The sequence below is a fragment of the Neolamprologus multifasciatus genome, chromosome 16, assembly GCF_963576455.1.
Source record: "Neolamprologus multifasciatus chromosome 16, fNeoMul1.2, whole genome shotgun sequence".
In the NCBI taxonomy this organism is placed as follows: domain Eukaryota; kingdom Metazoa; phylum Chordata; class Actinopteri; order Cichliformes; family Cichlidae; genus Neolamprologus; species Neolamprologus multifasciatus.
The window spans coordinates 14,620,568-14,636,084 of NC_140454.1; the positions used below are offsets into that span (position 1 = coordinate 14,620,568).

General features: G+C 42.2%; 1 protein-coding gene across 9 annotated transcripts in view; it reads left to right on the forward strand.

Annotated features, from left to right (window-relative positions):
• The window catches only part of pou2f1b (POU class 2 homeobox 1b), a 21,182-nt gene continuing 5,665 nt past the window's right edge, over positions 1-15,517 (forward strand). Inside the window, exons 1-14 of one of the 9 annotated variants that reach the window (XM_085135910.1) lie at positions 1-120; positions 7,373-7,438; positions 8,039-8,130; positions 8,824-8,919; positions 11,429-11,602; positions 12,234-12,351; positions 12,459-12,550; positions 12,732-12,905; positions 13,074-13,214; positions 13,340-13,495; positions 13,680-13,865; positions 14,378-14,492; positions 14,592-14,925; positions 15,024-15,112. In XM_085135910.1, coding sequence (XP_084992036.1) covers positions 75-120; positions 7,373-7,438; positions 8,039-8,130; positions 8,824-8,919; positions 11,429-11,602; positions 12,234-12,351; positions 12,459-12,550; positions 12,732-12,905; positions 13,074-13,214; positions 13,340-13,495; positions 13,680-13,865; positions 14,378-14,492; positions 14,592-14,925; positions 15,024-15,112 — 1,879 coding nt within the window. In that variant the 5' untranslated portion in view covers positions 1-74. The other 8 variants (XM_085135913.1, XM_085135909.1, XM_085135911.1 and 5 more) reach the window with 8 other exon arrangements.

The following is a 15,517-nucleotide window of genomic DNA, read 5'->3' on the forward strand; positions in this document are numbered from 1 at the left end:
CGTGCATTTGTGTAAGTGTATATGTGCGAGTGTGTGTGTGTGTCAGGGCTGGGATTTCGGGTTAAATATTCAAAATGGCGGACGGAGGAGCAGCGAGTCAAGATGAGAGTTCAGGAGCAGGTAATGATTACAGCATTTTACATATTCATACTCATATTCAAACTGTGTTACTCACAATTTATGTTAACGGCATACTGATGAAATGCAGATTGATTAGTAGATAAGGGCGATATTAGGCGCTGTTTTAGTTTGCACACAGCTAGCCAACTGTAATTTGACAGAGGAGGAAACGAGCCTTTGCAGTGCGACGGCAAATTACATGGAAACATGCCTCCCCCCCTTTGTGTGATTAGACGGCTGTACGCCGCTACATATTCATACCTCTGTCGACAAATACAATTTAGCATATTTTATTAGTAATCGCCATCGTGGCTCTGGGTCATGTATGACATATTTAGACCTTTCACGAACGCGGTTTGATTGAAATGATTATGCTAGCTGGCTAGCGTTAGCTGCCGTGCTAGCGCTTGGCTTTGTGTTGATGCACACACCGAAGCTTTTGAAACGGGTTTGCATATTCATTTTAGCCGAGTCGGGCAGCGGCTGCGCTCGTATGTTTTCAAAGGGTCGGAGGAGGGTGTTATTTAATCCAACTGTAGCAGACCGTCCCTTTGTTAAAGACACACGGAGTCAGCTCGGAGTGCTTGTGCTCGACGTGATTTTTTTATAGCGGAGCGTTTTGCCCCAGCCTTTTGTGTGCTCGGCTCAGCGGAGCCACGGCACAGCCTGTTGTGTTATTCATGCGGGGCCTGCCTGCCTGAGCCAGAGTGTGCGGAGTTCAGCGCGTTACAGCAGTCGACGAGGAGCACACAATAAATGCATGTCAACACAATACTGTGTCACGACGCCGAATGACTTTTCAAATGTGGCCTCCCGTGTTTCACTTTAATACGGCTGTCCTCCAAGCGGCTAACTGGCTACAACTTGTCAGCCCTTTATCGGCTAACTTTACGTACACGGCGATTTTATTTATTTATTTTTTTTAAAGTTTAGTACAGATACATATGTAGTAAGATGTTGAGATGAATGTGTTTGACATCTTTGTTTTGGAAGTTAAACAGTTTGAAAGTTGGGTGGAGCACTTTTTAAAAAATATTATTATTTTAAACTTGAGGTGGGAGTAGTCTGGCATCGGGTTGGTCCTGGTCTGCCAGGCGAACTAATCCATCTCATTACAATGTGTGTAATTTATTTGTGCAGCTTTTAATTGCGCCTGACGTAACGGTTTTGAGAACCGGGTTTGTACGCGTCATGCGTGTTTGTTGCTGGAGTTTTTGGGCTGAATTCAAAGACTGTACCTGTGTATCTCCCACCCGCCACCCCCAGGCACAGGGAGGGGTGGTGAGGCCCACTTCCGGAAGGCCACAGTAATAACAGGCAGGGCATTCTTATTATTCACTCTGCTGCTTTCATAGCCGGGCAAGACACAGCTTGATGGCACTTTTTTTTCTCCTTTAGTCCATGTAGCTGAGCTTGCTGTTTAGCTTGTTTTATAGAAGCGTGTCTGAGGTCTGTTGTAGTAACAGTAAAGAGCAGGTAATTATCTTTGCTGTTCAAGTTTTTATATTTCAGAAAATGCGCCAGAAAAGCTATTGTGTGACACATCAAGTGTGTAGGTGTGTGTGTGTTGGGGGGGGGTTCTTGTCTTTTTTTAAGTGGTCTAACTGGCTCATTATCTTATAATTACAGAGGAACGTATTGTCCCTTAGCAAGTTAAAACAAGGTTTAGGTTTGCTTTTTTTGTTAAGGATTCTTGAATAGGATTGAATTCTTTCCGATGTAGATACACTCATTCCAAACTTTGCCCACATTGTTAGCAACTTTATGCACAGACAGGCATTACAGGCAGTTTTCTTCTATATTGCAAGACAGTTATGAATCTAAAAGATATAGATTGTTTGAGAAGAAAGGCCATAAATGGTTTATTATTCAAAATAATGCTCGAAGTGTTACATTCTAATGTGTCTGTTAGCATTTTGACTGTCTGGAATTGGCTTCGATTGCATTAAAAAAAAAAAAAAATCTTGCATATTAAACTTGGGCACTTTAATAACATACGAGAAGTAATTCTGTCTTCCTCACACTCAGTCTACTTTTCTCATTTAATCAGTTTTACAGTTCCACCCTCATTCCAGCCTTGTAGTTCCATCATGAATATTCATTGATGTAAACACAGTTGTTATGAATAATGCATCATTCGCCGTAATAAATTCAGGACATGCCATCTCAAAGTACTGAGAAGGCCTCCATGAAAGCTTCAGTCAGACGACGACTTCTTTTTTTTCTTTTCTAAATGGAGGAAAATTATAACCAAAAAAAGAGCTGCTTTTTTTTTTTTACCTCAGGGTTGTAACTACTTGTTTTGTTTTTGGTGATCTCTGGTAAAGAGAGCAATTCCTTATTAAACAGTGCAGCAAGGTAAAGCAGATGTTTCCAGCTGGTCTTTATCTGTAAAAACGGAGGGTTTTTAAGACAAACGACACACTAATTTGGAAGATTAAATCAGACTCTATATACTAAAGATTGGAAGTAGTCACATTGTTCCTGATGATGACTGTCATGTGCTTAACATAATTAAGATCACTAGTATTAGTAAACATTTGTATTTAATTAAAACTTTTTTTTAATGCTGCAAACACAATATAATGCAAAGCACGTTAAGAAAACAGAGGCCTTTTGTCTGAAAATATCCAGACTGAAATATTGTTGCAATAATGCCCGTCCTTTAAATAGATGAGATTAAAATGTTGGCTTGTGTCAACAGTCAGGGAACTTTTTTTTTTTTTCAAAGGAAAAAGGCTGCACTGTTTTTCTATTAGACAAAAGTAAAACACACAACACATTAATAATCAAATGTTCATGCATGTGCTGTTTTCCTAAGTGGTGAATGTGTGTCTGAATTCAGACTGTAGTACTGGTTTATGTGGCTAACCTCTGTACATGCCCATTTGAAAGAAGCTGAGTTGTTGTCCCTGAGAAACTTCACTTTAATTTGGTTAGATTGAATTTCCCACCTAGCCTATAGACAGTTGGCTAATGACCACCCTAGAGAGATACCACAGTAGCTTGCAGTGATGTTAGCCCCATTACTGTTCATCAAATTACACTGCTTCCAGTGTTTGGCTCATTTGTGAGCTCAGTCCACTATTGCTGCTTCGACCCTCTGTTGTCAGACTGTTTGGGTTTAATACACTGACTGGTATTAAAAGCGATTTTGAATTGTTTGGGTATTCATTTTGATGCTGCATTAAACCACAAATCTTTTTGCCTAGTTTTAATTGCCTCAAACTGAATGATTTATCTGTCGTAACCGTACACCAGACTGTTCCAAAACAGTCTAAGTACTTAAGACTGATCCAGATGTGGGAAAGTGGTCTGGATGTATTTTATATTTAAGATGAAGGATATAGGTAGCAGGACAGAATGTGGATGTGCTAATTAAGTTTCACTCTGTCTCAAGTTGAATCTCTCCGCTCACATTAACGGCTCTGCAGTATTCAGCCAGCCATCCCATATTACTGCACTAATGAGATAGCTATTTAGAATTCTCTTTGCAGGGTATTTGTATAAAGCATTGTTCCACAGCAAGGTTTTGCAAACGCATTCAACCAAGTAGCTGTACATGTGTTGGAGTGCACTGCTGATAACTGTCTCTACTTCTCCTTTGTTTTCTCATTTGTTTGCATTAAGTCAAGAACAGAAGACTTATTTCTTAACCTCTCATGTGCACTTTGTTGAGATGGCCTCTTTGAGACTTTGCAGGCTAGTGTGACATTTCCCATAACTGCCTTAGTAAACAATAGGCTTGAGTCAGGCTAAAATCTATTGTATGGAGGCTCAACACTGGACATCGGTACACAGAAGTGTAGGTATACTTTCTAGAAGCATATAAATGAAGGCTATTGGTGTGGTCTGAGGCTTTGTGAGCATAATAACAATAGTGGGGGACTGAGGGTTCAAACCCCAGTTCCTGGGGTTGTCAAAACAGAGCAGAGGTTTCTGACAAAAATTCCCCCCATTCCAGGGTGCATAGCGAAGAATATAAGGTCAAGCAGTGTTTCTGGAGCTTGACCCTTTTTAAAAACAGTTGTCCTTAGAGTTGTTAACCAAACAAATATGTTTGTGTTTGTAATTATTATAAAAATGTGCCTTGAAAGCATTCACACAAATTATAGAATTACAATTACACCAAAGGATATACTACACAACTCTTACTTGTCTTCTTAATTGTACCACTAGAAATTCTGCCTATAATGGAACATAACAGCTATGTCTCCTAATGCTTATATGTTGGGAAGTCTATTCATAAAGTTATCACAACTTAAAAAATTCTTGACAGTTTCAAGCAGTTTGGTCTGTTACAAGTCCAGTACCTAATGACATCTGTCATTGTGTATATTAAGATAAAGTTAAATAAAAAACACCAGATTTCATAAAATGGTAACATGCTCTATAAAATATAGTTAAGATGCCTATGCGTGTTTATTTGGCAGACGGGCAATGACACACAAAACAGAGATCTGATCATTTTTTAAATCACAAAAAGGCCAAGAATGTAGAAAGACCCTCAGAAATATCAAATCAAGTCTTAATTAGAAAGGAATGAAGTGCTTATAAATGTTTCATAATAGTGTCATCAGTCAGAGGCAACACAGAGGGTAGAGCTGGACAGAGAGCTGAGGACAGTCAGAAAGAGGAGTAGTGTCTGGTAAGTTTGCTGAGCATTTATTTCTTTTCTTAAATAAAAGGCTTATTTAGATAATCTATTTGCTACCAACTACAAGATGGCACAAGCAGATTAGCAGCAGTAAGCAGTGTTCTCTGAATTTCTGGGATGTCCTGGGATGCACAAAAAGAGAGCTGGGTTATCTCTTTTTGTGTTCGGGTTGTCTGTGTGGTTTAGGCAAAACGCAGTATGACTGCTCGCAAGCTGTGACTGTTACCTGGACTTTTCTCACCTCGATGTCTAATCTGTGCCTGACATTTGCAAACTAACATCTAGAAGAGTTCAGGGCTCCAGTGCGTGTGTGAAAGTATATAAAATGGTAACATTTTTGGTTGTGGTGGGAATTTGTAACAAAAGCTGCTGAATATTCATCGGTTGAAGATTCTCATTTGTTTGGATTTCAGTTACAGTAAACCTCTTACTTTTGGGTGTTCAATCATTGGTCAAAATCATACGTTTTGAAGATATCATCTTGAGCTTTGGGAATGAAAATAATTGGCAGATTAAATGATAATGAAACTAAATCTTAGTGGTGACTCTAATGAACAACATCCATTTGCCACTCAGTTAAAATATACATTATACTTCGCAATGGTTGTGTTTGGAGCTATTTGGGGTATGTCAGACAAAAAAAATCTGAAGGGTCTCTGACTGTCTGCAGTTTAGAGATGGCTGCCATTATACCTTGGTGAGTGAAGGCTTGCTTGTGCTGACAAAGGTGTGTTTGTTTTCCAGTATGTACTTTGTTAAAGCCACTGGGGCCTTCTTGGCCTTGTTTCCCTTGGTCAGCTAGTATGTAAATGCCTTTCGTCAGGCAGGAGGATAAGTGAAGAAGTTGATTAGAGCTTTAGCCAGGAGCAGTTGTTGTAGATTTAGTTGGTAAGCCCCTTCCCTTCTAGGCCACAATACAGCCATGCATTCCAGTCCAGTCGCTATGACTCGCTGGACACCAGTGCAGCACCGTAACCGAGCCGCTTCCCTGCTGTATTAGCACTCGGCGCTTGTTGGAAATGAATTTAAAAGGGCTTCAAAGGAAATACTATTGGAATGTAAAGCTAATTTAAATATGCTGATCCCCAAGCACAACATAAACGTACACAGCAACAGCCCGCCACCCACTTTCTGTAGCCGCTCGCTGTGGAATGCCTTAGCCACAGGGGGTCTCGCAGTAATGACAGGCTTGTGGTGGATTAATGTGAAGTTATTTATTTCCGATTGAGCGAGCTCCCCCCCTCTTGCGCCCACCCACCCCCCACCCCCCCTTAGCAATTGGGCCAAGTCTCCATGACTCCTGGAGATGTTCTGAGCGAGCAGTCGTAGACGTTCTATTAATGCAGTCCACCTTGCTAACATACCCAGACCACCTCATGGTGCATTCTGGGATATCTTCAGCCCTTTACCTGCTCTTAGCTAATTACTTTTTAGGCCCGCACTTGCACAGTAATTGGTGTTGTGCTGCTGCCTCCCCTCTCCGCTGCGCCAAGTGCTAGTTTGAGCACTTTTTTTCTCCTTCTCCTCTCTATCGTCCTTATTCCCCTGTTTTTTATCGTCCTCCAAAAGCCATCCAATTAATATGCTAATGAGCTGATAAATATTTATAGGGGTTTAAATTATGCAGAAAGCTTTCAGAGCCCGGTGTGAAATGCGTTGCTCGCAGGACTTCAAAGCCTTGCATTGCTAACGAGGCAGGGTCAGATTTGCATACGGCTTTAATCAGCTGAATACTGATTATGCTTCATTATAGAGTTGGAGGAGGAAGGGTGGGGGGGGGGGGCGGCAGCAGAGTTGGAGGAGGCCGCCAGCTGCACTTGTCGTTTGTTTCATTCCAGCAAGAGAGGGAGAGGGCGAACTTTTTCAGAAGTACAGACAATCTTGGCACACGGGAGAGGGGGAGCGGTAGAGAGAGAGTGCACAGTAGGCACAGTAAAAGAGAAAAGGGGGCAGAGCTATACGAAAAGAAAAGCGCGAGCAGGGAAAGGCACGGAGAGCTGTTTGCCTAAACCCCGTTGGCTCTCTCAGTGCGCGTATCCCAGTGTTGCTCAGTGAACCGTGCGGTGGACACTGCCACTGTGTCTGTGTGTAACTCTGGTTGTATTGAACTCTGCTCACTGCTGACCAGTGGAGAGTGAAGAGAGGAGGAGGAGGTGGGAGAGCGCCGGACACCCTGTCGGTGGGCTTGCCCGGCCCAGGCAGTTTTACTTGATAGGTTCAGCAGCCATGCTGGAAAACGCAGGTGGAGCAAGAGCGGGTGAGTTTTTTTGATGAGGTTGTAGCAGAGCTCACCTGGACTGCACTGGTGGTTGATGTCATTGTGTGATTATGTTGCATTAAGACCTCATGAATCTGCTGCTGGGATTTTGTTTTTTTGTTTTTTTTTTCTGTTAGTTTGTTGGAGATTAGTATTGTTCAGTGCTTGCTGCTTTAAATGATGAATGCGACTGAAATGCTATTGTTCATTAAGAATATCCTGACGTGCAGTGATGGTTGTACTCAGATGACAAAAGTGAAAGTACGCCTGAAATCAGAGAATAGGTTCTTCTGTTTGGCAGCAGTGCCTGTGAGCATGTCTCTGTCTGGCTCTTTCAGATGCTAAAGTGAATAATCAGTCAGAAACTACTAAATGTGCAATGGAGAGTGGTGACGGGAACACCGGTGAGTGATCTCCAGCTTTTTCTCCTGTTATCTTCATTTTTAAATCAGAATGTGTTTAGTTTTACCACCTCATTCAACAGGTTTCAGAGTCATAGCCAGCTATTATTTGGACATTTTAGCAGCTCAAGTCACAGAAACCCCCCTGCTGTTTCTCTTTGTATGATCTCATTTTGAAAACATAGATGGCAGCTTTCCAAAAATGCTTGCAAGCAGCTCTCTTTGTCATATGAGGCATTTACCTCACAGTGCATTATGTCTGTGTATATTACACGCTTAGAGTGAAGATCCAGATTCATTGCACAGCTTTGTACTCCTGCTGGGTAATGACACATTAATTGATGTTGTTGACAGTATTGTTTGTTCATGCTCTTAAAATATACAATTTTGTTAGCTAGTACAGATGCTGCCACTTTATAAAAATATGTTTTTAGAGTTTTTCCTCGTATTTGAAAATTGATTCTTCTTCTCTTGTCAGTGATTTCTTCTTTTTTCTTTTTTTCTTTTTTTTGTTTGTTGTTGTTGTTGTGTTTTTGTTTTTTTTTTTACGGCATATGTTGTGTCAAACAGCACATGGCATAAATTCAAATTTTCTTTTCTCAGGTATCCAAACCAATGGGTTGGATTTTCAGAGGCAGACGGTGCCCACCACAAGTGCAATCACTAATGCACATGCACAAGCCCTCCTCCAACAGGTACCACACTGTGTACAACATTGCATACTTGACCTTTTTAAGTAACTTTTTGTTTTCCTGTTTTTGTGGTGGGAGCACGTTTGGTTTTGGTGTAATGTCACACATTTGTTGTAGTCTCGAAAATGAGGTGTGAAGTTTGAACAGAGGTATGCTCATCTTCACTCAAACACGCACAAGCAGAAAGAGTTCATTTAAATGAGCCAGGCTCTCCCAGTGTCGCCTGGCAACAAGGCAGATTAATCAACCCTGTATGCTAATTAGCTGCTCTGTGGTTGCTCGGAAACAGATGGCCGAGAATATGCAAATCTATGCAGAATTTACATGCACTGCATAACAGTTATTTTAATTAGGATCTCAACTCTCCCCTCCCTTCACTTCACTTTTCTTGTCTCTGAAGGCTGCAGCACATTTTAAATACCCACTTTATCGCTGCCTTTCTAATTCAAATTCCTCTCTGCGTTCAAAGACCAAAGACTCATTTAAAGAAAGCCACTCAGGTAGCATGGAAATAGAACGTTTCATTGTTTTCACTAGTATGCTTTTTTTTGTTTTGTTTAATTTAGCGGTGCTTAATGTCTGAATTGAATATTCATTGAAATTGCTTTTAATTAATTTCATGTTGGCTACAATGACATGAAGTTAAAACTCAGAAGATCTCGTCTAAGCCTCCCCCCTCTGCTTCACCCCCACTAGTCAAAGTTGGAAGACTCGGGTGCTCTTCTGACCTCCGTCCAGCAGAGCGTATTGCCTCAAACCCAACTAATGTTGGCCGGGGGACAGATTGCTGGAGTAAGTTAAAACCCTGGTTGTGTACCTTGGGGTGACACCCCCACACGGTCAATCACAGCTGGGTGACGAAACGATAACTTGGCTGAAGCTGGCGTCTTCTCTGCCTGTCTGCCTGTTCATCCCTGTGGTTAGACATAGTCTTTGTGTCTCTGCACTCACCATTAAACCAGCCACATGACACATTTCATATCCAGCCAAGGCCCAGGGATGGTTGAATGCAGCTGCAGTGCAATGTAGGATTGAATGTTTACTCAGCATGTGGATTTGAGTTTGAACATGACATCAACATGCTCATTTGCTCTTGTGCCTGGCTCAGCTGCATGAGTCTCCATCTGCCTGTGGAGGACCATATGTGTGTTGCCACATTATTCAGTATAACTTTGATACCTCTGTTAAAAGCTAAGTGCAATACTGTTTTGTTTTCATAAACAGTCACTAGTTTGACATGGTAAATTCAAAATAATAATTAAAAAAAAAAACTGTTTCAGTATCATTTGTAAAGGTGTATGAACACAAGTCGGTATAATTAGAATAGACAGAGCTGTGGTCTAGTTCAGTGAACTGGAGCAGCCACCGAACAATAAAACAATTGTTGGCAAATGCATCAAACAATCCGATCAACCTGCTGCTGTTCATAAAGCCAGACCAAGGCACGGGTAATTAAAGTGCCTGTCTTATCATACATAATGATGATAAACCAATATACAGTGGGGCAAAAAAGTATTTAGTCAGCCACCGATTGTGCAAGTTCCCCCACTTAAAATGATGACAGAGGTCAGTAATTTGCACCAGAGGTACACTTCAACTGTGAGAGACAGAATTTGAAAAAAAAATCCATGAATTCACATGGTAGGATTTGTAAAGAATTTATTCGTAAATCAGGGTGGAAAATAAGTATTTGGTCACCTCAAACAAGGAAAATCCCTGGCTCTCACAGACCTGTAACGTCTTCTGTAAGAAGCTTTTCTGTCCCCCACTCGTTACCTGTATGAATGGCACCTGTTTGACCTCATCATCTGTATAAAAGACACCTGTCCACAGCCTCAACCAGTCAGACTCCAAACTCCGCCATGGCCAAGACCAAAGAGCTTTCGAAGGACACCAGGAAAAGAATTGTAGACCTGCACCAGACTGGGAAGAGTGAATCTACAATAGGCAAGCAGCTTGGTGTGAAAAAATCAACTGTGGGAGCAATCATCAGAAAATGGAAGACATACAAGACCACTGATAATCTCCCTCGATCTGGGGCTCCACGCAAGATCTCATCCCGTGGGGTCAAAATGATCATGAGAACGGTGAGCAAAGATCCCAGAACCACACGGGGGGACCTGGTGAATGACCTGCAGAGAGCTGGGACCAAAGTAACAAAGGTCACCATCAGTAACACACTACAACGGCAGGGAATCAAATCCCGCAGTGCCAGACGTGTTCCGCTGCTGAAGCCAGTGCATGTCCAGGCCCGTCTGAAGTTTGCCAGAGAGCACATGGATGATACAGCAGAGGATTGGGAGAATGTCATGTGGTCAGATGAAACTAAAGTAGAACTTTTTGGTATAAACTCAACTCGTCGTGTTTGGAGGAAGAAGAATACTGAGTTGCATCCCAAGAACACCATACCTACTGTGAAGCATGGGGGTGGAAACATCATGCTATGGGGCTGTTTTTCTGCCAAGGGGACAGGACGACTGATCCGTGTCAAGGACAGAATGAATGGGGCCAAGTATCGTGAGATTTTGAGCAAAACCTCCTTCCATCAGTGAGAACTTTGAAGATGAAACGAGGCTGGGTCTTCCAACATGACAATGATCCAAAACACACCGCCCGGGCAACAAAGGAGTGGCTCCGTAAGAAGCATTTGAAATTCCTGGAGTGGCCTAGCCAGTCTCCAGACCTCAACCCCATAGAAAATCTGTGGCGGGAGTTGAAAGTCCGTGTTGCTCGGCGACGGCCCCAAAACATCACTGCTCTTGAGAAGATCTGCATGGAGGAATGGGCCAAAATACCAGCTACTGTGTGTGCAAACCTGGTAAAGACCTATAGTAAACGTTTGACCTCTGTTATTGCCAACAAAGGTTATGTTACAAAGTATTGAGTTGTATTTTTGTTATTGACCAAATACTTATTTTCCACCCTGATTTACGAATAAATTCTTTACAAATCCTACCATGTGAATTCATGGATTTTTTTTTTCACATTCTGTCTCTCACAGTTGAAGTGTACCTCTGGTGCAAATTACTGACCTCTGTCATCATTTTAAGTGGGGGAACTTGCACAATCGGTGGCTGACTAAATACTTTTTTGCCCCACTGTATCAAGACTCTAGTGAGTAATATTATGCACACATGAATTGGATTTCTCTAATATTTCACTGCAGTATTGTACTAGCTTTGGAAGGCTATCGAAGTAAAGTATAGTGACAACACTGATATACTTACTAACTTATCTGATGATCATAAGTTACTTGTATTAACACTTGCGTGTCTCTCTGTTTTCCTCCTGTTTGCCTCAGTTGAGCCCAATGCAGCAGCAGCTGTTTCTCCAGCAGGCCCAAGTGCAGCTCCTGGCTGCTGCCGTGCAGCATTCTGCCAACCAGCAGAACAGCACCACCGGGGACAACATCTCAGCCTCTGCAGCCACACCAATTACCCAGCTGCCCCTGTCACAGCCCATCCAGATTGCCCCTGTAAGGCTCAATCCCCTATGTGCCAGAGTTCCTGCAAGCTCTGAAAAATGTTGTACCATAAAGTGTTTGCAAGCTTGTAGCTCTACACAACACACACAAAAAAGTAAAGCTGAACATCTTTCCACATACAAACAATAGACATGAAAAGTCTGTGGTGAAATTAAATATCACTATTGTTTTTTCAAACGGTATGAAGGCCATATTGGATTATTTGAAACTGCCTTTCTGGGAGCATACAAGGCAGCTAAAGAATGAGGAAAACATGCAAATGACCTAAATGACTCGAGCTTTCTCTCTTAGACAAAATGAATTACAAACAAAATAGTCCTCAACATCTGTGGTAATGGCTTTGGCAAGGACGTTTATTCATCAAAGTAGTTGAGAATAGACACACTTTAATAATGGAAATTCTACACTTATAAATATATGGAGACACATTACACATAGCTTAATACATATTTGTTTGCTACCCTGTCAGAGCAATTGAAAAGTAGAGGTTGTACCAAATTACACATGATTAGAATAAATGTAGACATTGTGGGACAATTTTTCATGAAACAAAGTTGTGTCAAAGTCTTTAGGATTGTGAGCTTTATAAACAATTAGATGGTTGTTTTCATATTTTTTGCAGTCTTTACAACAGCAGAATCTAAGTCTGCCCCAGTTTGTCCTGGTTCAGCCTGGCCACCCTATCGCCACGTCACTGCAGCCTCAGTTCATTATCTCACAGGCTCCGCAGGCCCAGCAGGGTAGGTTGATCTGTTGCGCTGCAGAATTACAAGGAGAGATGTCCTCCAAGTATGGGTATCGAAGCTTTTGTTTAATCTTTCCTTTCCATCCATCATCCCCACTTCAGGCATATTGCAAGCCCCGAGTCTTCTAACTCAACTACCTCAAAGCCAACCTAACCTCCTGTCGACTCAACCAAGCATCACCCTTGCAGCTCAGGTTGGTAATGATGCAAGTACATCTTTTAAACTAGCTTTAAAATAGTCTTCAGCTACACTGGTAGTGCTTACATTTGACAGCTTTACACGTTTTTTAAAATGATTTATTCTCAATAATTTATTCTTTAACTCTTTTTAAACCTACAAAACAGTCACATTTGCTATATTTCTCGTCTTTCCAGCCTGCAACCCCAACCCGCACAACAGCAACCACACCTATTCAGTCCCTGCCACACAGTCAGACGCCACCCAAACGGTTGGATACCCCCACTCTGGAGGAACCTAGTGACCTTGAGGAGCTGGAGCAGTTTGCCAAGACTTTTAAACAGAGACGTATCAAACTGGGCTTTACGCAGGTGTGTGCTGAGAGTCAGTAGATCACCATAAGTTCAGTTATATTTTGACTTGCAGATGTGGGTATTTCTTTAAACTGCAAACACATGGCTGTTTTCATATTCAGATCTTTGTTCATGTAATATTATACCACTCTAAATAACTCACAGGTAAATCTCTCCTTCTGACAGGGGGACGTTGGCCTGGCCATGGGGAAGCTGTATGGAAACGACTTTAGCCAAACTACTATTTCTCGCTTTGAGGCCTTGAATCTGAGCTTTAAAAACATGTGCAAACTCAAGCCATTGCTGGAGAAGTGGCTCAATGATGCAGGTTTGTCTCTGACCCCACCTGACTGTGCAGCTGATCACTCTTGTTTTCTCACATTGGTGCTTGTGGGTGGGTTGTGTATGCATACCTTGTCTTTACCTTCCTTCCTTTTCTTTGTGTCAATGCTGTTTGTGCAGAGAACCTGACATCTGACCAGTCCCTGTCGAGCCCCAGTGCCCTGGGTTCCCAGGGCATGGGCATAGAGGGAATCAACCGCAGACGGAAGAAAAGAACCAGTATCGAGACCAACATTCGAGTGGCCTTAGAAAAGAGCTTTCTGGAGGTGAGAAACACACACTTCGGAACTCCATATTGATTATATAAGGAAAAGTTTGGTTATTCAGTAAAGTATCTGAGATGATCACATTATACACTTTTAGTCCTCCCTTAAAGGTAGAAAAAACACAGTACAGCAGTTTCCTCAGTGCTGACAGGGAATCCCTGGCTTCTTTGCCCTCTTCAAGCAGAACCAAAAACCTACCTCTGAAGAGATCACCATGATCGCTGACCAGCTCAACATGGAGAAGGAGGTGATTCGGGTCTGGTTCTGCAATCGACGACAGAAAGAGAAGAGGATTAATCCTCCCAGTAGTGGCAACAGTGGAGGAGGCAACACCCCTATCAAATCTATCTTCACCCCCAGCAGCCCTTTGGTAAGACTGCCACTCACCAAAGGGATTCTCAGCACTGTTTAATATGGTGTTTAAAGTTTGTGTCTATTTGTGGATCACGTTAGGAGACTTAACGTAAAATATGGATGATGCATCTGGGTCTGAAATGTGAAGTCATTGTAGAAGTACCATAAGATTTCATCCTGTCTCTTGTCCTCTGTAGAACTTCAGTAAATATTTGTCTAATAAGTTTATTCTTATAACTTATTTATTCCCTAGATTTACATCATGCATAACACAAAATAGTGTCCATATTGCAAATTTTAGACCCATTTGTAGTTAGAAAAAGCAGTGTGATTTTTAGAATTGTCCTGTTTCTCTGATCCACCTTTTGTTAAATCTAATTTTGGGATCATTCATCTTTTTATATGTACTGTCTCTGATTACATGGCAAGTCCTTATATGTTCTGTGGGCTCAGCTAGAATATCAGAATGTCGACCGATTTGTGTTTCGACTTGTATTTAAATCCTCCAATTCTCCTTCTTTTGCCCAGGTGGCCAGCACAGCAAGCCTTGATAGCAGCCCAACTATTACCACACCCACCACTCTGACTGTAAACCCAGTGATGCCTCTCACCAACACCAGCATCCCCAATTTGTCTTTCACAGGTGTGTGCGTGCACTATACACTTTGTGCATGTGTGTATACCCGATGGTAAATGTTGATTAAAAATTCACTTTAATTTATTTTTATCTGCCTTCAACAAGGCACGACAGTTGGAGCCACAAACACTGCATCTGTCATCTCAACTGCGCCTGTGGTTACCACAGCAACAAGCTCTCTGTCTTTAAGCACGTCCCAGACGAGTAATCAGTCCACGAGCACAGAGAGCAAAGCTGGCACGCAGGCGCCAACCATTGTCACCCAGGCGCCTTCATCCTTCGCTACCAGTTTAGGGACGGGTCAGGTGATGGTGGCAGCTCCGGGGCTTTCTGCCGCATTGCAGGGGGCCGCCTCGCTACCCAGCGCCAGTTTTGCAGCTATGGCTGCTGCTGCGGGGCTCAACCCAGCACTGATGGCATCTTCGCAGTTTACTCAAGGGTTAGCATGAGCCGTGTTCATATAAGATCTTTGTGAAAGCCAGACAGTTGTTGAGGTGTTGTTTTTGTTATACTACATGATCTTCTTTGTGTGTCCAGGGGTGCCCTCCTCAGTCTGGCTCCTGGCGGCCTGGGCAGTGCACTGAGCCCTGCTCTCATGAGCAACAGCACTCTGGCTACCATTCAAGGTGGGCACCTGTTACATGACAAGTCATTGAATTATGTCTGTGCACATAGTTTCTAATCAGAATTGCAAGTAGTTATATGATTATAGGGTTCCAGGACCTGCAGATAAGGACTGGTTTTTGTAATGTACAACCCCAGATCCAAAAATATTGGGGAGCTTTGTAAAATGTAAATTAAAACAGAATACAATGATTTACAAATCTCATCAACTCTTCAGTCAACGCTGCGAGGAGTACTGACGGCTGGTTCAGTCACACTCCCAGGACTCCTACTTGACAAAGTTTCATTTTCTGACTATTGTTCTTCTTTTAACTATAGTCAGTAAACATCTGGGAATTGAGAACAGTTGCTAGCTGCTTAGAAGTCCCTGGGTCATCGTGGTTATATTTTTGTTTTTGTTGTGATTT